The 20,661-nt window shown below is 43.2% G+C and overlaps 1 protein-coding gene across 1 annotated transcript in view; it reads right to left on the bottom strand.

Moving 5' to 3' along the window:
- Positions 1-216: 216 nt before the first annotated feature.
- Positions 217-20,661, bottom strand: part of LOC110499847 (IQ motif and SEC7 domain-containing protein 3) — a 193,046-nt gene continuing 172,601 nt past the window's right edge. The window contains exons 12-14 of the mRNA XM_090215016.1: positions 14,307-14,396; positions 13,822-13,865; positions 217-4,053 (exon numbers count right to left, since the gene is read on the bottom strand). Of these exons, the coding sequence (XP_090071142.1) occupies positions 3,553-4,053; positions 13,822-13,865; positions 14,307-14,396 (635 nt within the window). The 3' untranslated portion in view covers positions 217-3,552. The remainder of the gene's footprint in view (positions 4,054-13,821; positions 13,866-14,306; positions 14,397-20,661) is intronic.

Here is a 20,661-nt window from a genome sequence, read left to right as displayed (position 1 = left end):
ATATTGTATGATGTCTATGTTGACTTGTCTGTATTCCGCTTGGATATTGTCTATTGCTGACTGCACCTTCTCACTGAGGCACATTGCATTGTGGGTAAGTGTAAATGTACTTGGGAGAATAAAGGTGATTCTGATAGAGTGTAATAGAAAGTTGTGTGTACTACACCCAGTCATTCAGCACAACATAGGGAAAGAACAGAAGACATCCAGTATGGTGAATAGACTGAAACCATCTTTAATAGCATGTTGATATACTGCAGAACAGAAGACAGGTAAAGAGGGATTCAAAGCCAACCGAGGGAGGCGATGGTTAAAACCTATGCCCAAATTCAACAAGCCTGTCCTCCTAAAAGGCCCCCTTCCTCATTGTGCGACAATAGAACAACATAGGTGACAGAAAACCCCCAGAAGGGAAGAGTTCCACGCGTCACCTGAAACGACAGCAGTGCATTTTAAGCATCACAGAGCCCTTTCGTCTATATCCAAAGAAAAAGGTTAGTCATTTGAACGAATTTACAGTAGCATTCAATCAATTCCACTAAACCTCCTTTTTGCTGCTTGAGACTCCATTCATGGGAGACAGTCACATTTTTGCCCACAAAGACAATGATAGGCTTTTCACATTCTGATGCATTGTGGGTGAACGGACAGAATAATGACATATTTATCCCTGTGCTGCACTCTGTCAAATTCAGTCATGCACAACAAAGTTGACTTTGAAGGGAAAGCATGTATCACAGTATCAATAGGCCTCCTATACATACAAAACCAATGTCATGCCGGGTTGAAGAATCACATTCACTCCACATGTTGAATTGACAACGACGAAAGGAACAGAAAACAGATTAACTTGTTCTTAGAGTGTGAAATGGATACAGACACAGCTCTCTGGTTTGCCATAGGCTGTTAAACCCTAAAGAGACACTGAGCGTCCCAAATGGCACCCTATTCCCTTTCCAGTGCACTAATTTTGACCAGGGCCTATAGGTCAAAAGTAGGGGACTATGTAGGGAACAGTGCCCTATTTGGGACACTGACACAGTGAAGTATTTGAAATATGTAACCCTGTTTTAAACACCCTTCAGCAGTTAATATAACAGAGCCTTGTGTCTATTGAAACTGACACATTAAAAAGGGGAAGGATCTCCGCTGAAGAGATTCGTGTGAGATCTCCTCTTGGTGAGCGGGAGTCACGATGCTGCGGAGGGCAAGGGACAATCTCCACACACACACACACACACACACACACACACACACACACACACACACACACACACACACACACACAGGAGATATGGGATACATATCACACACACACACACACACACACACACACACACACACACACACACACACACAAAACCTCTCAGCCCCCACAGCAGCGTGGTGCAATAGATTGTTTTTCCAGAGGCTCGCTCCTCACAGATAAAGTAGACTGAGATTGGAGATGAGTTGGAGACCTCCACACAGCAGGTTGGTAATTATCTGAACTAGCGGCAGGGCTGAATGAGAGGAGGCCAGGAGGGCCAGCCGAATATATATTCCAAACCACCTGATGTAGCTCATGTTTTAAACATGGGCACATTCAGACCAGAGCAGTCGATGAACTATTTCAGATAAATTACATTTGGTTGACCTTAGCATTTACATGGATGGAGATAACTTGGTTGTCCTCTCCGGCAACCCAATTTGATATTTAACAAACTAAGCAGAACGAAAAGTGAGAGATTAAGATTAGTCTTGTCCCCTTCAATACAGATGAGCAAATAACAGACAAAACATTTGAGTGCTGTTATGAATGATGTGAATATTGGAGTACTAAGCTTTTAAAAAAGTCAAATAAAAAGGCTATCTTGATACACAGAAGAAGCAGCATTGAGAAATTACAAGTGTCATGTTTGTCCAGTGCATATGTTTAACATAATGAGTTTGTTGCACTCCAAAATACACTGGGAAATCATTTTGGTTGGATTGTATTGGCAGACAGATCTACAGACTGGCAAAGGGCGAATCGTGGGAATTGCCAGTCTTATTGGCTGTGATTAGGGCCTGGAGTTATTCCTGGTCCTAGTTATGCTCTCAGCATAACAGCACATGCACACAATAAATGTGCAATCTAAACCATTCCAGAACATTCCAGAACATTTACGTCAAGAATTCCTGAGCTGAATATAACAATGACGACAGCAAATAAAGAGCTTATTTCCTGGGCTGTTATTGGCTTTTGGTTTGGCAGTAAGCCTTCTGATTGGTTGCCTTGCCTTCATATGCCATCATCCTTAGCTACAGTAACTGGACGGGGGATCTGTGGAGGATGACAGTGGAAGTGTGTTTCCTGATAATAGAAAATAAAGAAAAACAACACCACAGAGAGTAACAAATAACACACCTCCTCAGATCACAGAGAGAGAGAGAGACACAGAGAGACAAGAGAGAGACAGAGAGACGAGAGAGAGACAGAGAGAGCGAGAGACAGAGAGAGAGCGAGAGAGAGAGCGAGAGAGAGAGAGAGAGCGAGAGAGAGAGCGAGAGAGACAGAGAGAGCGAGAGACAGAGAGAGAGCGAGAGAGAGAGCGAGAGAGAGAGAGACAGAGAGAGCGAGAGACAGAGAGAGAGCGAGAGAGAGAGAGAGAGAGGGGGGGGGATAGAGAGAGAGAGAGGGAGAAAGAGAGACAGAGAGAGACGAGAGACAGAGAGAGATTGAGAGAGAGAGAGAGAGAGAGGGGGAGAAAGAGAGACAGCAGTCTCCCATTTCAATGAATAAATCCACCACATTGCAAAAAAGGAGACAGGTTGCACTGAAATATCGCTAGCTGTAATTATTTTTACATGTAGGGTACTCCTCGAGGTGAGAGTGGAGGAGATTCTGAGTTCTTCTAGTTTTCTTCTAGCCGAGTACAAAGTAGTCCGTTTGGTGGAGACTTCCGTCATTTTGGCACACACATTGTTCAGTCATTGTCAATCAAATGCACACACACATAGTAGAGATGAGGTTAGGATATGAATGGTAAAAGTGAACAAAAGTCGTTCTTAGATTAAGTTCAATCTTGGAGGGAATCTCCAAGACATTCACATAGTCTGTGGAATCCATCTGAATCTAGTTGGTTGGTGCTGGATTTTGTACTACGTCCTTCCTTGTTAACTACTAAAGATCCATCCAGAAAACTAAAGAAACCAATGATATGATCTATATTTAAAGAGTTAAAACTGACAAAACTGTTCTAGAAATTTGTTAAAACTACATAATATTTGAAAATACACATGGAATCCAGTAAAATTCATCTTCTTTTCCACTTGGATTATTCTCATGACGTTATCACACACCTCCTTTTAAATCTTTACCTCGATTCATCTTTTGTTGTTATTTCCTTAAATATATGCATATAGATGTGTTATCTTTTTTTTATAGCTCTGTCTCTGTATGTATAGCATGTACATATGTTCTGTTAGTGACGTGGGCGGGGTGGGTGGGGTTGGGCTGAGGTTGGGAGTGAGGTGTGAGGTTGGGGTGAGGTCAGGTGGGTGAGGGTCATTGGTTCATTGGTCTCTTATTTACAGCAGGCTTTGAGAGCCACTTGGGGTCCTCTGGAGGCTGAGGCGGGGGTCCGCCGGGGGGATGTACTGGTGGGGATGGTTGTAGGGGGGAGGAGGAGGGGGTAAGGGGGGCTGGTGACCGTCCTTGCTCTCTGGCGACCTCACAGGAGTGGAGGTGGCCGACCGGATGACCTGGTGGTGGTGGGCATGGTGATGATGATGGGCGTGGGTGGGGGTGTGGCTGAGGAAGGCCTCCACGCGGCCATGGCCGCTGTTGTCCAGGACGATCACCTTGACAATCTGCTGGCACTGGATGAGCGTGTCGGGCCGAAGGTCGCCCATGCTGATTGGCTGGAGCTGTTGCAGGTGGTGGAGGGGGGTGCCAGCGGCTGACTGAAGCTGCGGCTGCTGCAAGAGCTCCCCCCGGTGGTTAAGAAGGGCTCCAACACTCTCGGGGCTCCTGGGCAAGCTCCCGCTGCTGCTGAGCTGGTACGTATGAAGCCTGTTGTGAATTGACACCTAGTTTAGAAAACAGCCAGAGACAGCATCAAATGTTATAAGACTGGCCTCCTTCTAGTGCTCCCTCAGCCCTCTTCTCTTTTTTTGGGTGACACCACATCACAACTGGCATGCGTGGGGTGGGGGGTGGGGGAAGAGAGGGGGAGGGTTGGAGGGCGAACGTGCGCCCCCTGGTGCTGGGGGGACCAGTTCAGACTGGGTGCTGGAACCATTGGTGTAGAGGTGGGAGAGGTGGGGGGAGGCTGTGGATAGAGGGGGGGTGTTGGTTGAGAGGAGAGATGTGGGTCAGTTGTTTCTTTTGGGGGAGCCTGGTGGTTCTAAAGGAGTCAGAGTGCCTCCCTCTCAAACCACTGTGCAGCACTAAGGGTCACTGAACACTGGGGGTGAAGGAGAGAGGGAGGGGTGCTTTTAGACGGCCATTGAACATAGAAGGGGGGGGGGATTAGAACTGGAGACGAAGGTGAAACCAACAGGGGGACGAGACATCCACAGACACCACAGGCAAAACTCATCAGAATGCATGCCTCATCATTTTACAACACATTTTAGTAGGCCTTGTCACTCGCCAAGCCTGCTCTGTTCAGCAGGCCTGGTCACTCACCAAGCCTGCTCTGTTCAGCAGGCCTGGTCATGCCTTCAAAGATCAAGGAGGGTTTTGACATCCTACTTAAACATGACCTCCCATGAAGTTTCCTAAGAAACTCTTTCTTTTCCTACCTGTGAAACTTTTTCGGTTAAAAACTAAAGCATTCTCACTGGGGGTTGTGTACATCCTACATAGTTTGGTGTTGCAGGGAGAATTACTTTGTCTTCGATTCCTATTTAGCCCTATTCCCATGTTTTGAAAATGTCCTTAAAAACTGAAAGAGCAAGTATGTTCAAGGCTTCGGTGACATAACACGTTTGTGCATGTTTCGGAAAAACAAATGGACCTCTTAATTCACAATAAACACCATAATTCAATTCAGTCTCAAAGCGAGCACTGCTTTGCTTGCAGGGTGAAAGGCCACTACTTGGCTAATCAACTGTATGACTACACCCCAGCAGTACTCATGCAGCTTGGGTACCTTCCACAGTTCCCCTCATCTCCCCAAACATATGGGTCTTGGAACGAAGAGATATGTTGGGAAATGTCTAGTTGTCTAAACATCGAGAATGAGCTGCGTTTCATTACAGAGCACTTGTAGGTGGATTCTCAGTGGAGTCTGCTAATCAGCCGCTGAACACATTTGCGGTGTAGCTCATATGTAAATTAGATCTAAATCAGCCTCATTATGTATGCAGGCATGTGTAATTTCCACCAGGAAGTGCTTGTCATGGAGGAATGTGTTCCCTTTCATTATGGAAATGATTAAACACTTACAGTACCTTCGGAAAGTATTCAGACCCCTTGACTTTTCCACATTTGTTACATTACAAACTTATTCTAAAATCAATTACATTTAAAAAAAAAAAACTCATCAGCAATCTACACATAATACCCCATAATGACAAAGCGAAAACAGGTTTTTTTTTTTTTTTTTGCAAAAAAACACGATGGTCACTCTCACAGAGCTCACAAATTCCTTTGTGGAAACGGGAGAACCTTCCAGAAGGACAACCATCTCGGCAACACTCCACCAATCAGGTCTTTATGGTGGAATGGCCAGACGGAAGCCACTCCTCAGTAAAAGGCACATGACAGCCCGCTTGGAGTTCGCCAAAAGGCACCTAAAGACTCTCAGACCATGAGAAACAAGATTCTCTGGTCTGAGGAAACCAAGATTGAACTCTTTGGACTGAATGCCAAGCATCACGTCTGGAGCAAACCTGGTACTATCCTACGGTGAAGCATGGTGGTGGCAGAATCATGCTGTGGGGATGTTTTTCAGCGGCAGGGACTGGGAGACTAGTCAGGATTGAGGCAAAGATAAACAGAGCAAAGTACAGAGAGATCCTTGATGAAAACCTTCTCCAGAGCTCTCAGGATCTCAGACTGTGGCAAAGGTTCGCCTTCCAAAAGGACAACAACCCAAAGCAGACAGCCAAGACAACGCAAGAGTGGTCAAGGGACAAGTCTCTGAATGTCCTTGAGTGCAGCCAGAGCCCGGACTTAAACCTGATCGAACATCTCTGGAGACCTGAAGATAGCTGTGCAGCGACGCTCCCATTCCAACCTGACAGAGCTTGAGAGGATCTGCAGAGAAGAATTGGAGAAACTCCCCAAATACAGGTATGCCAAGCTTATAGTGCCATACCCAAGAAGAGTAAAGGGTCTGAATAATTTCACTATGTAAATGTAATATTTCAGTTCATTTTTTTATTTTTATAAATTAGCAAACATTTCTAAAAAACAGTTTTTGCTTTTTCATTATGGGCTATTTTAATTAAAAAAAGGTTTAATCAATTTTAGAATAAGGCTGTAACCTAACAAAATGTGGAAAGAGTCAAAGGGTCTGAATACTTTCCAAAGACACTGTATGATAGGGGCGACTCTTAGGAAGGAACTTTGGCATGGTAGGCTAGGCCTTAGACCAGGGATCAACTAGATTCAACTGCGGGACCATTATTTATTGAATGGAGGGTCAGGTGGTCGGAAGATAATTACAAATCATTTGTAGATTGCAAATTGACTGCAAAAAAGGCCAAACAGATATAATATTTGATTAGAACATAATCATTTCAAACATGGCTTACATTTATATACAGTACGATCATGTCTCTTTATTATGCATGGGAATCAGGGCATAAAATGAACCCCAGCCCCCTGCCAAATGCAGGTAGATTTAGGTATTGTCGGATAAGAATGTCTATTCCACCAGCCACGTTGGCGGGGGGTTAATTTGCAGGGCTCTACAGTGGAGCATTATGTTCGCATTTGTGAATAAAAATAGAGTCAAAGGTCAAGTATGAACATAATGTGCGATTTGTAGCAAAGAAATGCTGATGTAGTTGTTTTCAAAATATTTCTGCCGTTTTGTTTCATAGCTGCTAATCGCACAAAGAAATAAGAATCCTACATCCCACCTTGCGCAGCAACAGCTTTGCACACTGTGAGTGAAGCGCTGATAGATTCATTTTTGGAGGCGCAGGTACAGGTCAGTAAAGTGAGACAGATTTTTTTCATCTACTTGACACAGTGGCTGGTGGACCAAAAATACATTTTTAGGCCCCGGGGGGAATATTTGGGAACAGATTTCCCAAATTAATATAACTTGGAGTTGATTTCCTGGTCTGTTGTTATGTTAGTTTTTTATGTCCAACAATGAAAATGTTTTGCTCAGTAAACTTGGGGGGCCAAATAAAACCACCCACGTGCCAACCTCGGCCCACAGGCACCAGTTGGGGAGCCCTGCTTTAGATTATTATACAAGCTTGGTAATGGAACTGTGACAAGAATGACTATTGGCAGGTCCATATTGATTTTTCATGTGGGTTTGGGCTCCGTATTGCCCTTAAGCTAGATGGATGACATGGATGCCATTTCCATCGGGGCTTTTGATGTACATCTATTCATAATGTAATAAACTAGATGTTTTATCTTCATCATCGTCCTTAACGAACAATGAGTTACGCTCTTCCTTTGATTTCTCTCCCTCCCCCCTCCCGCCCTTTCTCTTTCACCTTCTCTATCCATCTCTCCCTCTGTCACACATATTCAGCTTCCTTTTGAGCAAGCTGGACATACTGCAGATTGTGTTACAGGCTGTATATAGATCATGGGTACAACATTAATTGACCTGTTATGTGATTCATGACTGTAACTTCAGATATCATTAATGGCACATAATTAATCAATGAAAAACCTTCCTCCATACATGCTACACTTTATCCAGACAGAATAGACCCATGGCAGGGCAGGGTGGTCAAGGACAAATGGAGCCCCCCCGATCTCTAAGACCGACACGTACTCTATCCACCTTGGCCTTGGGAGGTACGACATACCTACAACTACAATATACCTCCATTACTAATAATACAACTCCAAATCGGCATTTAACCCAGTCCTTTAACCCAGTCATTTAACCCAGTCCTTTAACCCAGTCCTTTAACCCAGTCATTTAACCCAGTCCTTTAACCCAGTCATTTAACCCAGTCATTTAACCCAGTCATTTAACCCAGTCCTTTAACCCAGTCATTTAACCCAGTCCTTTAACCCAGTCATTTAACCCAGTCATTTAACCCAGTCCTTTAACCCAGTCCTTTAACCCAGTCATTTAACCCAGTCCTTTAACCCAGTCATTTAACCCAGTCCTTTAACCCAGTCATTTAACCCAGTCCTTTAACCCAGTCCTTTAACCCAGTCATTTAACCCAGTCCTTTAACCCAGTCCTTTAACCCAGTCCTTTAACCCAGTCCTTTAACCCAGTCATTTAACCCAGTCATTTAACCCAGTCCTTTAACCCAGTCCTTTAACCCAGTCATTTAACCCAGTCCTTTAACCCAGTCATTTAACCCAGTCCTTTAACCCAGTCCTTTAACCCAGTCCTTTAACCCAGTCCTTTAACCCAGTCATTTAACCCAGTCATTTAACCCAGTCCTTTAACCCAGTCCTTTAACCCAGTCCTTTAACCCAGTCATTTAACCCAGTCATTTAACCCAGTCATTTAACCCAGTCCTTTAACCCAGTCATTTAACCCAGTCCTTTAACCCAGTCATTTAACCCAGTCCTTTAACCCAGTCCTTTAACCCAGTCCTTTAACCCAGTCCTTTAACCCAGTCCTTTAACCCAGTCATTTAACCCAGTCCTTTAACCCAGTCATTTAACCCAGTCCTTTAACCCAGTCATTTAACCCAGTCATTTAACCCAGTCATTTAACCCAGTCCTTTAATCCAATCATTTAACCCAGTCCTTTAACCCAGTCCTTTAACCCAGTCATTTAACCCAGTCATTTAACCCAGTCCTTTAACCCAGTCCTTTAACCCAGTCATTTAACCCAGTCATTTAACCCAGTCCTTTAACCCAGTCCTTTAACCCAGTCCTTTAACCCAGTCCTTTAACCCAGTCATTTAACCCAGTCATTTAACCCAGTCATTTAACCCAGTCCTTTAACCCAGTCCTTTAACCCAGTCATTTAACCCAGTCCTTTAACCCAGTCATTTAACCCAGTCATTTAACCCAGTCATTTAACCCAGTCCTTTAACCCAGTCCTTTAACCCAGTCCTTTAACCCAGTCCTTTAACCCAGTCATTTAACCCAGTCCTTTAACCCAGTCCTTTAACCCAGTCCTTTAACCCAGTCCTTTAACCCAGTCATTTAACCCAGTCCTTTAACCCAGTCATTTAACCCAGTCCTTTAACCCAGTCATTTAACCCAGTCATTTAACCCAGTCATTTAACCCAGTCATTTAACCCAGTCCTTTAATCCAGTCATTTAACCCAGTCCTTTAACCCAGTCCTTTAACCCAGTCATTTAACCCAGTCATTTAACCCAGTCCTTTTACCCAGTCCTTTAACCCAGTCATTTAACCCAGTCATTTAACCCAGTCATTTAACCCAGTCCTTTAACCCAGTCCTTTAACCCAGTCATTTAACCCAGTCATTTAACCCAGTCATTTAACCCAGTCATTTAACCCAGTCATTTAACCCAGTCCTTTAACCCAGTCATTTAACCCAGTCCTTTAACCCAGTCCTTTAATCCAGTCATTTAACCCAGTCATTTAACCCAGTCCTTTAACCCAGTCATTTAACCCAGTCCTTTAACCCAGTCATTTAACCCAGTCATTTAACCCAGTCCTTTAACCCAGTCCTTTAACCCAGTCATTTAACCCAGTCCTTTAACCCAGTCCTTTAACCCAGTCCTTTAACCCAGTCATTTAACCCAGTCCTTTAACCCAGTCATTTAACCCAGTCCTTTAACCCAGTCCTTTAACCCAGTCCTTTAACCCAGTCATTTAACCCAGTCATTTAACCCAGTCCGTTAACCCAGCAGATACTGTATGTATAATGTACCTCAAAGATGATCAATTTAACTGATACCGCAGTGGGCCTGTTGACTGTTAGAACAAATAAAGCCTTGTTTCAATGGAGCCCGAGCACACTACCTCTTGTTAAACAGGCCCTGAATGTCACATTGACCGGGTGTGTTTGCCTCTGTGCACCAGTCCTCTGGCGGAGGGATACAAAAGGTCATGTAGCACCTCCAGAGTGGTAATTGCAAAGCCTTTGGGTACTATAGTTCTGCTGATCATGTGGAATGCTACGTTTTCTCACAGAAACATACACACACACCAGTATTGTGGTAGGTTATGTCAACTGAATAAAAGTTGAAACACCCTCTAGAATTATGGTAATTTACCATTTCTATTCACTCATTCTCTCACTCACCTGAAAGCCCAAAGGGCCACCTCCAAACCTCTGGCCCAGGCAATACAGTTGAAGTCGGAAGTTTACATACACTTAGGTTGGGGTCATTAAAACCTGTTTTTCAACCACTCCACAAATTTCTTGTTAACAAACTATAGTTTTGGCAAGTCGGTTAGCACATCTACTTTGTGCATGACACAAGTAATTTTTCCAATAATTGTTTACAGACATTTATTTCACTTCCAATGGGTCAGAAGTTTACATTCACTAAATTGACTGTGCCTTTAAACAGCTTGGAAAATTCCAGAAAATGATGTCATGGCTTAAGAAGCTGATTGACTCAAATGATGTCAATGAGCCTATTGGAGGTGTACCTGTGGATGAATTTCAAGGCCTACCTTCAAACTCAGTGCCTCCTGGCTTGACATCATGGGAAAATCAAAAGAAATCAGCCAAGACATCCTTGGGAGCAATTCAAACCACGTTCATCTGTACAAACAATAGTACGCAAGTATAAACACCATGGGACCACGCAGCCATGATACCGCTCAGGAAGGAGACACGTTTGGTCTCCTAGAGATTAACGTACTTTGGTGCGAAAAGTGCAACTCAATCCCAGAACAACAGCAAAGGACCTTGTGAAGATGCTGGAGGAAACGGTCCCAAAAGTATCTATATCCACAGTAAAACGAGTCCTATTTCGACAGCAAGGAAGAAGCCACTACTCCAAAACCGCCATAAAAAAAGCCAGACTACGGTTTGCAACTGCACATGGGGACAAAGATTGTACTTTTTGGAGAAATGTCCTCTGGTCTGATGAAACAAAAACAGAACTGTTTGGCCATAATGACCATCGTTATGTTTGGACGAAAAAGGGGAGGCTTGCAAGCCGAAGAATACCATCCCAACCGTGAAGCACGGGGGTGGCAGCATCATGTTGTGGGGATGCTTTGCTGCGGGAGGTACTGGTGCACTTCACAAAATAGATGGCATCATGAGGGAGGACAATTATGTGGATATATTGAAGCAACATCTCAAGACGTCAGGAAGTTCAAACTTGGTCGTAAATGGGTCTTCCAAATGGACAATGAACCCAAGCATACTTCCAAAGTTGTGGCAAAATGGTTTAAGGTCAACAAAGTCAAGGTATAGGAGTGGCCATCACAAAGCCCTGACCTCAATCCTATAGAAAATTTGTGGCCAGGATTGAAAAAGCGTGGGCGAGCAAGCAGGCCTACAAACCTGACTCCGTTACACCAGCTCTATCAGGAGGAATGGGCCAAAATTCACCCAATTTATTGTGGGAAGCTTGTGGAAGGCTACCTGAAACGTTTGACCCAAGTTAAACAATATAAAGGCAATGCTACCAAATACTAATTGAGTGTATGTAAACTTCTGACCCACTGGGAATGTGATGAAAGAAATAAAAGCTGAAATAAATCATTTTCTCTACTATTATTCTGACATTTCACATTCTTAAAATAAAGTGGTGATCCTAACTGACCAAAGACAGGGCATTTTTACTAGGATTAAATGTCAGGTATTGTGAAAAACTGAGTTTAAATGTACTTGGCTAAGGTGCATGTAAACTTCTGACTTCAACTGTATATAATGCAGTAACCACTTCCTACTACTGCAGTAACCACTTCCTACTACCTACTACTATTACCTACCTACCTAGAACAATTACTAAGGACATTTACAGTACCAGTCAAAAGTTTGGACAGACCTACTCATTCAAGGTTTTTTTTTATATATTTTTTTTTTTTTTACTATTTTCTAATAGCGAAGACATCAAAACTATGAAATAACACATGATATAGTAACCAAAATTGTTAGAACATTTTAAATATATTTTATATTTGAGATTCTTACTAGCCACCCTTTTCCTTGACAGTTTTGCACACTCTTTTCATTCTCACAACCAGCTTCATGAGGTAGTCACCTGGAATGCATATCAAGTAACAGGTGTGACTTGTCAAAAGTTCATTTGTGGAATTTCTTTGCTTCTTAATGCATTTGAGCCAATCAGTTGTGACAAGGTAGTGGGGTATACAGAAGATGGCCCTATTTGATTAAAAAAAGTCCATATTAAGGCAAGAACAGCTCAAATAAGCAAAGAGAAACGACAGTTCATCATTACTTTAAGACATTAAACTTTTAAAGTTTCTTCAAGTGCAGTCGCAAAAACCATCAAGCGCTATGATGAAACTGTCTTTCATGAGGACCGCCACAGGAAAGGAAGACCCAGAGTTACCTCTGCTGCAGAGGATAAGTTCATTAGAGTTTTGAGCCTCAGAAATTACAGCCCAAATAAATTCTTCACAGAGTTCAAGTAACAGACACATCTCAACATCAACTGTTCAGAGGAGACTGTGTGAATCAGTCCTTCATGGTCGAATTGCTGCAAAGAAACCACTACTAAAGGACACCAATAATAAGAAGAGACTTGCTTGGGCCAAGAGACAAAAGCAATGGACATTAGACCGGTGGAAACCTGTCCTTTGGTCTGATGAGTCCAAATTTGAGATTTTTGGTTCCAACCGCCATGTCTTTGTGAGACGCAGAGTAGATGAACGGATGATCTCTGCATGAGTGGTTCCCACCGTGAAGCATGGAGGAGGAGGTGTGATGGTGCTTTGCTGGTGACACTGTCTGTGATTTATTTTGAATTCAAGGCACACTTAACCAGCATGGCTACCACAGCATTCTGCAGCAATACGCCATCCCATCTGGTTTGCGCTTAGTGGGACTATCATTTGATATTCAACAAGACAATGACCCAAAACACACCTCCAGGCTGTGTAATGGCTATTTGACCAAGAAGGACAGTGATGGAGTGCTGTATCAGATGACCTGGCCTCCACAATCACCTGACCTCAACCCAATTGAGATGGTTTGGGATGCGTAGGACCGCAGAGTGAAGGAAATGCAGTCAACAAGTGCTCAGCATATGTGGGAACTGAATGTTGGAAAAGCATTCCAGGTGAAGCTGGTTGAGAGAATGCCAAGAGTGTGCAAGGCTGTCATCAAGGCAAAGGGTGGCTACTTTGAAGAATCTGGAATCTAAAATATGTTTTGATTTGTTTAACACTTTTTTGGTTACTACATGATTCCATATGTTATTTCATAGTTTTGATGTCTTCACTATTATTCTACAATGTAGAAAATAGTACAAATAAAGAAAAACTCTTGAATGAGTAGGTGTGTCCAAACTTTTGACTGGTATTGTATATGGATATGTCATGCTATATGGGGGGCAGATGTATTGTCTGATCGGAGTTCTATAGGGTCAATAGTTAGTTCAATAGGGTCAATAGTTAGTTCAATAGAGTCCCACTCACCCATTCACTCACATACAGACGCACTAGCGTTATGCTAGGTCAGGCTAACTTCTGTGGTGCCTAGGCCTCTGCTCCAGTGACAATAGATACAAATAAACACTTACCTGCATTAAGACTTGGCCTATCAGTGAGCACTTACCTCCACTGCATTGTGTCCACTGTTCTCATCCAGGTCCTGCTTGCCTGTCAATCAAAATGACACCAACATAAGAGCTGACGGAAACATGAGGCCAAAATCAATGGCGTGTGTATGTTTTTGGTTTTATTGTCCTTGTGGGGACCAGATGTCCTTACAAGGATAGTTAAACAAGGAGATTCCGGACACTTGGGGACATTTCACCGATCCCCACAAGGAAAAATACTATTTTAGGCTTAGGGGTTAGGTTTAGGGGTTTGGGGTTAAGGTTAGGTTAGGTTAGGTTAAGGGTTAGGTTTACGGTAAATAGGATTTTTAATGGGAAACAATTGTTTGGTCCCCACAAGGATTGTAAAACAAATGTGTGTGTGTGTGTGTGTGTGTGTGTGTGTGTATGAGAGCATGTGTGTCTGGAGAGTAGTATGTTTCACAGTATTGCGTGTTAGCTTAGGTTAGGTGCACAAACACATGTGTACACAGACACACACCTGACGGGGAGCCCTGTTTGCTGCGTAGCTCCAGAGTGCCATTGTTCTTAGCTGACACTCCCTTCGAGCCCTGTTGTTTCTCCAACTCCCCTACACAGGACAGAAGACAGTCATCAGAGGGAGAGAGAGAGGGAGAGAGAGACAGACACAGCGGGAGAGGGAGAGAGTGAGAGAGAGTGTGAGAGCGAGTGAGAGAGAGTGTGAGAGAGAGTGAGAGAGAGTGTGAGAGAGAGTGAGAGAGACAGACAGACAGACAGACAGACAGACAGACAGACAGACAGACAGACAGACAGACAGACAGAGGGAGAGAGGGAGAGAGAGAGGGAGAGAGACTGCCAACACACTGACACTGACTCAACTCCAGCCACTTTAATAATGGGAATTGATGGGAAATGATGTAAATATATCACTAGCCACTTTAAACAATGCTACCTTATATAATGTTACTTACCCTACATTATTCATCTCATATGCATATGTATATACTGTACTCTATATCATTGACTGTATTCTTATGTAATACATGTATCACTAGCCACTTTAACTATGCCACTTTGTTTACATACTCATCTCATATGTATATACTGTACTCGATACCATCTACTGTATCTTGCCTATGCTGCTCTGTACCATCACTCATTAATATATCCTTATGTACATATTCTTTATCCCCTTACACTGTGTACAAGACAGTAGTTTTGGAATTGTTAGTTAGATTACTTGTTATTACTGCATTGTCGGAACTAGAAGCACAAGCATTTCGCTACACTCGCATTAACATCTGCTAACCATGTGTATGTGACAAATAAAATTTGATTTGATTTGATTTTGAGACGGAAAGAGAGCGAGACGGACAGAGAGTGTAACGAACAGAGAGTGTGTAGGGGAGGGATGGGTTGGAAGGAAAGGAAGAGAGAGGAGAGAGTAAGAGGGAGGGAGAAATGGGGTGAGGCTGAGAGAAAGAGTGGTGATAGGGAGAGAGAGGGAGAGAGCGAGGGAGGGAGGGGGACGAAAGAGGATGAGACGTACAGAGACAGAAGCACCAACAGTGACGGACAGTGAGAGAGGAATATAGACAACAACTGCAGAAGAGATAGAGAGTGAGAGGAAGATAAAGAGAGAGACAGAATGAGTGACAGGGGCACAGACAGAGGGAACAGCATGTGCAAGGGAGACAGACAGACATAGAGGGAGCCAGACAGAGTGACAGCAGCAGAGATGGAGACAGTGACAGACAGACAGACATAAAGAGAGACAGAGAGTAACAGCAGCAGAGACAGAGAGTAACAGACAGACAGACAGACAGAGAGACGGACAGAAGGACAGACAGACAGACATAAAGAGAGACAGAGAGTAACAGCAGCAGAGACAGAGAGTAACAGACAGACAGACAGACAGACAGACAGACAGACAGACAGACAGACAGACAGACAGACAGACAGACATGAAGAGAGACAGAGAGTGACAGCAGCAGAGACAGAGAGTAACAGACAGACAGACAGACAGACAGACAGACAGACAGACAGACATAAAGAGAGTCAGCAGTAGCAGTAGAGACGGAGACAGTGACAGACAAAACAGAAAAACAAGTGGGGGCGAGTCCTCTGCCTCCTCCCTAGAGTCACTCAACTCTACACGGTGTCCCAAATGGCACCTTATTCCCTATGGGGCCTTGTCTAAAGTAGTGCACTGCATAGGGAATAGGCTGCCATTTGGGGCACCGCTGTGCGGTTGATGATGATTGCCTGTCATTTCCATTGGCGACGGCTAAATGTTGCTGTGTCCCCACTGACTGCTTGGTTCTGTAATTCTGCTGCAGCTGTACTCCAGTAGGATGACTGTGCAGAATAGTTTAGTCCTTTTTCAAGTCTCTTTCCTCATGGGAAATAGTCGGGAGTGTTGTGTGTGTGTCTGTTTTTTCATGTGTGTTTGTGAGTGAGTGTGTGCATGTGTGTGTGTCTGTGAACGTGTGTGTCGGTTTTTTCATGTGTGTTTGTGAGTGTGTGTGTACATGTGTGTGTGTCTGTGAATGTGTGTGCTTCCTTGCTCCAAACTCAGGTGACCTTTTGTGTCACAGCAACATCCCCCAGCGTATCTCCAGTCCAACGGAGGAAAAAAAAGGGATGAAAAAAAAGAAATAGCTCATCCAAAATAATGTATGAATCATCCATCCCTCCATCCACACAGGAATTCCCTTTCGTTTCTCAAAGAGGAGAAATAAACAATAACAAATGGAATAGGCCACCGCAGGCTTATTTACATGAGTGCTAACAACGGGCGCCTTCGTAGAGGAGGGGAAGATGTCCACCGTGTGTGTGTGTGTATGTGTTCATGCATTGGCACTTGACTTTGTCTGAAAATGGGGGTGCAAAAGCTTTTAAAACTGTTTCTTAACACGAGGAACCCATTTTTATGAACAGAACACAACGATTTTTCTTAGGTTTTGCCACAATAACTGGTATTGAAAAGGTGTTTTAATAACTAGATTACTAATCTCCCCCCCTGAAAATCCCACCTCAAATAATTAATTGAAAGTCTGAAACTGGAGTTTTGCATTTAAATTTGGTCATTGATCATGTTCCCATAATAATAATATTACAAACATATTATTAACTTATCATTATTATCATTAAACTTGTGTACAACAACCATAGTGAGTAGGCTACATACACTGAGTGTACCAAACATTTTGCCCTCAGAACAGCCTCAATTCATCAGGGCATGGACTCTACAAGGTGTGGAAAGCATTCCACAGGGATGCTGGCCCATGTTGACTCCAATGCTTCCCACAGTTGTGTCAAGTTGGCTGGATGTCCTTTGGGTGCTGGATCGTCCTTGATACACACGGGAAACTGTTGAGCGTGAAAAACCCAGCAGCGTTGCAGACAGTGAAGGCTGCTGAGGAGAGGACGGCTCATAACAGAGACTGTAACGGCGCGAATGGAATGGCATCAAACACCTGGGAACCATGGAAACCATGTGTTTGATGTATTTGATATCATTCCACTCCAGTCATTACCATGAGCCTGCTCTCCCATATTAAGGTGCCACCAACCTCCTGTGGTTGCAGTTCATGACACACACCGGTGTTCCTGGTACCTACTACCATACCCCGTTCAAGGGCACAAATACACAATTCATGTCTCAGTTGCCTCAAAGCTTAAAAATCCTCCTTTAACTTGTCTCCCCCTTCATCTACACTGATTGAAGTGGATTTAACAGGTGACATCAATAAGGGATCATATCTTCAACCTGTCTCCTCCCCTTCATCTACTGATTGAAGTGGATTTAACAGGTGACATCAATAAGGGATCATATCTTCAACCTGTCTCCTCCCCTTCATCTACACTGATTGAAGTGGATTTAACAGGTGACATCAATAAGGGATCATATCTTCAACCTGTCTCCCCCTTCATCTACACTGATTGAAGTGGATTTAACAGGTGACATCAATAAGGGATAATATCTTCAACCTGTCTCCCCCTTCATCTACATTGATTGAAGTGGATTTAACAGGTGACATCAATAAGGGATCATATCTTCAACCTGTCTCCCCCTTCATCTACACTGATTGAAGTGGATTTAACAGGTGACATCAATAAGGGATCATATCTTCAACCTGTCTCCCCCTTCATCTACACTGATTGAAGTGGATTTAACAGGTGACATCAATAAGGGATCATATCTTCAACCTGTCTCCCCCTTCATCTACACTGACTGAAGTGGATTTAACAGGTGACATCAATAAGGGATCATATCTTCAACCTGTCTCCCCCTTCATCTACACTGATTGAAGTGGATTTAACAGGTGACATCAATAAGGGATCATAGCTTTAACCTGTCTCCTCCCCTTCATCTACACTGATTGAAGTGGATTTAACAGGTGACATCAATAAGGGATCATATCTTCAACCTGTCTCCCCCTTCATCTACACTGATTGAAGTGGATTTAACAGGTGACATCAATAAGGGATCATATCTTTAACCTGTCTCCCCCTTCATCTACACTGATTGAAGTGGATTTAACAGGTGACATCAATAAGGGATCATATCTTTAACCTGTCTCCCCCTTCATCTACACTGATTGAAGTGGATTTAACAGGTGACATCAATAAGGGATCATATCTTCAACCTGTCTCCCCCCTTCATCTACACTGATTGAAGTGGATTTAACAGGTGACATCAATAAGGGATCATATCTTCAACCTGTCTCCCCCTTCATCTACACTGATTGAAGTGGATTTAACAGGTGACATCAATAAGGGATCATATCTTCAACCTGTCTCCTCCCCTTCATCTACACTGATTGAAGTGGATTTAACAGGTGACATCAATAAGGGATCATATCTTCAACCTATCTCCTCCCCTTCATCTACACTGATTGAAGTGGATTTAACAGGTGACATCAATAAGGGATCATATCTTCAACCTATCTCCTCCCCTTCATCTACACTGATTGAAGTGGATTTAACAAGGGACATCAATAAGGGATCATATCTTCAACCTGTCTCCTCCCCTTCATCTACACTGATTGAAGTGGATTTAACAGGTGACATCAATAAGGGATCATATCTTCAACCTGTCTCCCCCTTCATCTACACTGATTGAAGTGGATTTAACAGGTGACATCAATAAGGGATCATATCTTCAACCTGTCTCCCCCTTCATCTACACTGATTGAAGTGGATTTAACAGGTGACATCAATAAGGGATCATATCTTCAACCTGTCTCCCCCTTCATCTACACTGATTGAAGTGGATTTAACAGGTGACATCAATAAGGGATCATATCTTCAACCTGTCTCCCCCTTCATCTACACTGATTGAAGTGGATTTAACAGGTGACATCAATAAGGGATCATATCTTCAACCTGTCTCCCCCTTCATCTACACTGATTGAAGTGGATTTAACAGGTGACATCAATAAGGGATCATATCTTCAACCTGTCTCCCCCTTCATCTACACTGATTGAAGTGGATTTAACAGGTGACATCAATAAGGGATCATATCTTCAACCTGTCTCCCCCTTCATCTACACTGATTGAAGTGGATTTAACAGGTGACATCAATAAGGGATCATATCTTCAACCTGTCTCCCCCTTCATCTACACTGATTTAAGTGGATTTAACAGGTGACATCAATAAGGGATCATATCTTCAACCTGTCTCCTCCCCTTCATCTACACTGATTGAAGTGGATTTAACAGGTGACATCAATAAGGGATCATAGCTTTAACCTGTCTCCCCCTTCATCTACACTGATTGAAGTGGATTTAACAGGTGACATCAATAAGGGATCATATCTTCAACCTGTCTCCTCCCCTTCATCTACACTGATTGAAGTGGATTTAACAGGTGACATCAATAAGGGATCATATCTTCAACCTGTCTCCTCCCCTTCATCTACACTGATTGAAGTGGATTTAACAGGTGACATCAATAAGGGATCATATCTTCAACCTGTCTCCCCCTTCATCTACACTGATTGAAGGGGATTTAACAGGTGACATCAATAAGGGATCATATCTTCAACCTGTCTCCCCCTTCATCTACACTGATTGAAGTGGATTTAACAGGTGACATCAATAAGGGATCATATATTCAACCTGTCTCCCCCTTCATCTACACTGATTGAAGTGGATTTAACAGGTGACATCAATAAGGGATCATATCTTTAACCTGTCTCCCCCTTCATCTACACTGATTGAAGTGGATTTAATAAGGGACATCAATAAGGGATCATATCTTCAACCTGTCTCCCCCATCATCTACACTGATTGAAGTGGATTTAACAGGTGACATCAATAAGGGATCATATCTTCAACCTGTCTCCCCCTTCATCTACACTGATTGAAGTGGATTTAACAGGTGACATCAATAAGGGATCATATCTTCAACCTGTCTCCCCCATCATCTACACTGATTGAAGTGGATTTAACAGGTGACATCAATAAGGGATCATATCTTCAACCTGTCTCCTCCCCTTCATCTACACTGATTGAAGTGGATTTAACAGGGGACATCAATAAGGGATCACAGCTTTTTGCCTTTTCATTTTATACACCAGTGGTGCAACTAGTGCTTTCTTTCCACACTGAACCAAAACAGGGGCGACTGTGAAGCAAAACTCTCAAACCAAAAACATGAATCTTGTGGAGACAGGGGTGAAAAATGCAATCTGTTCATTATTATATCAGGTGCCTGTGTGTGTATGTATGTGTGTGCACATGCGCACATGTGCATGCATCCTGTGCTAGTGTGTACGCATGTGTGACTTCCCTAAAGCAAACAGACAAACTAGCAAACACACACACACAAGCACTAGCACACACACACACACAAACACCACTCTTC

The sequence above is a fragment of the Oncorhynchus mykiss genome, chromosome 21 (assembly GCF_057628025.1).
Source record: "Oncorhynchus mykiss isolate SJ-2025 chromosome 21, ASM5762802v1, whole genome shotgun sequence".
NCBI lineage: Eukaryota > Metazoa > Chordata > Actinopteri > Salmoniformes > Salmonidae > Oncorhynchus > Oncorhynchus mykiss.
This window is presented reverse-complemented; position numbering and strand designations above follow the sequence as displayed.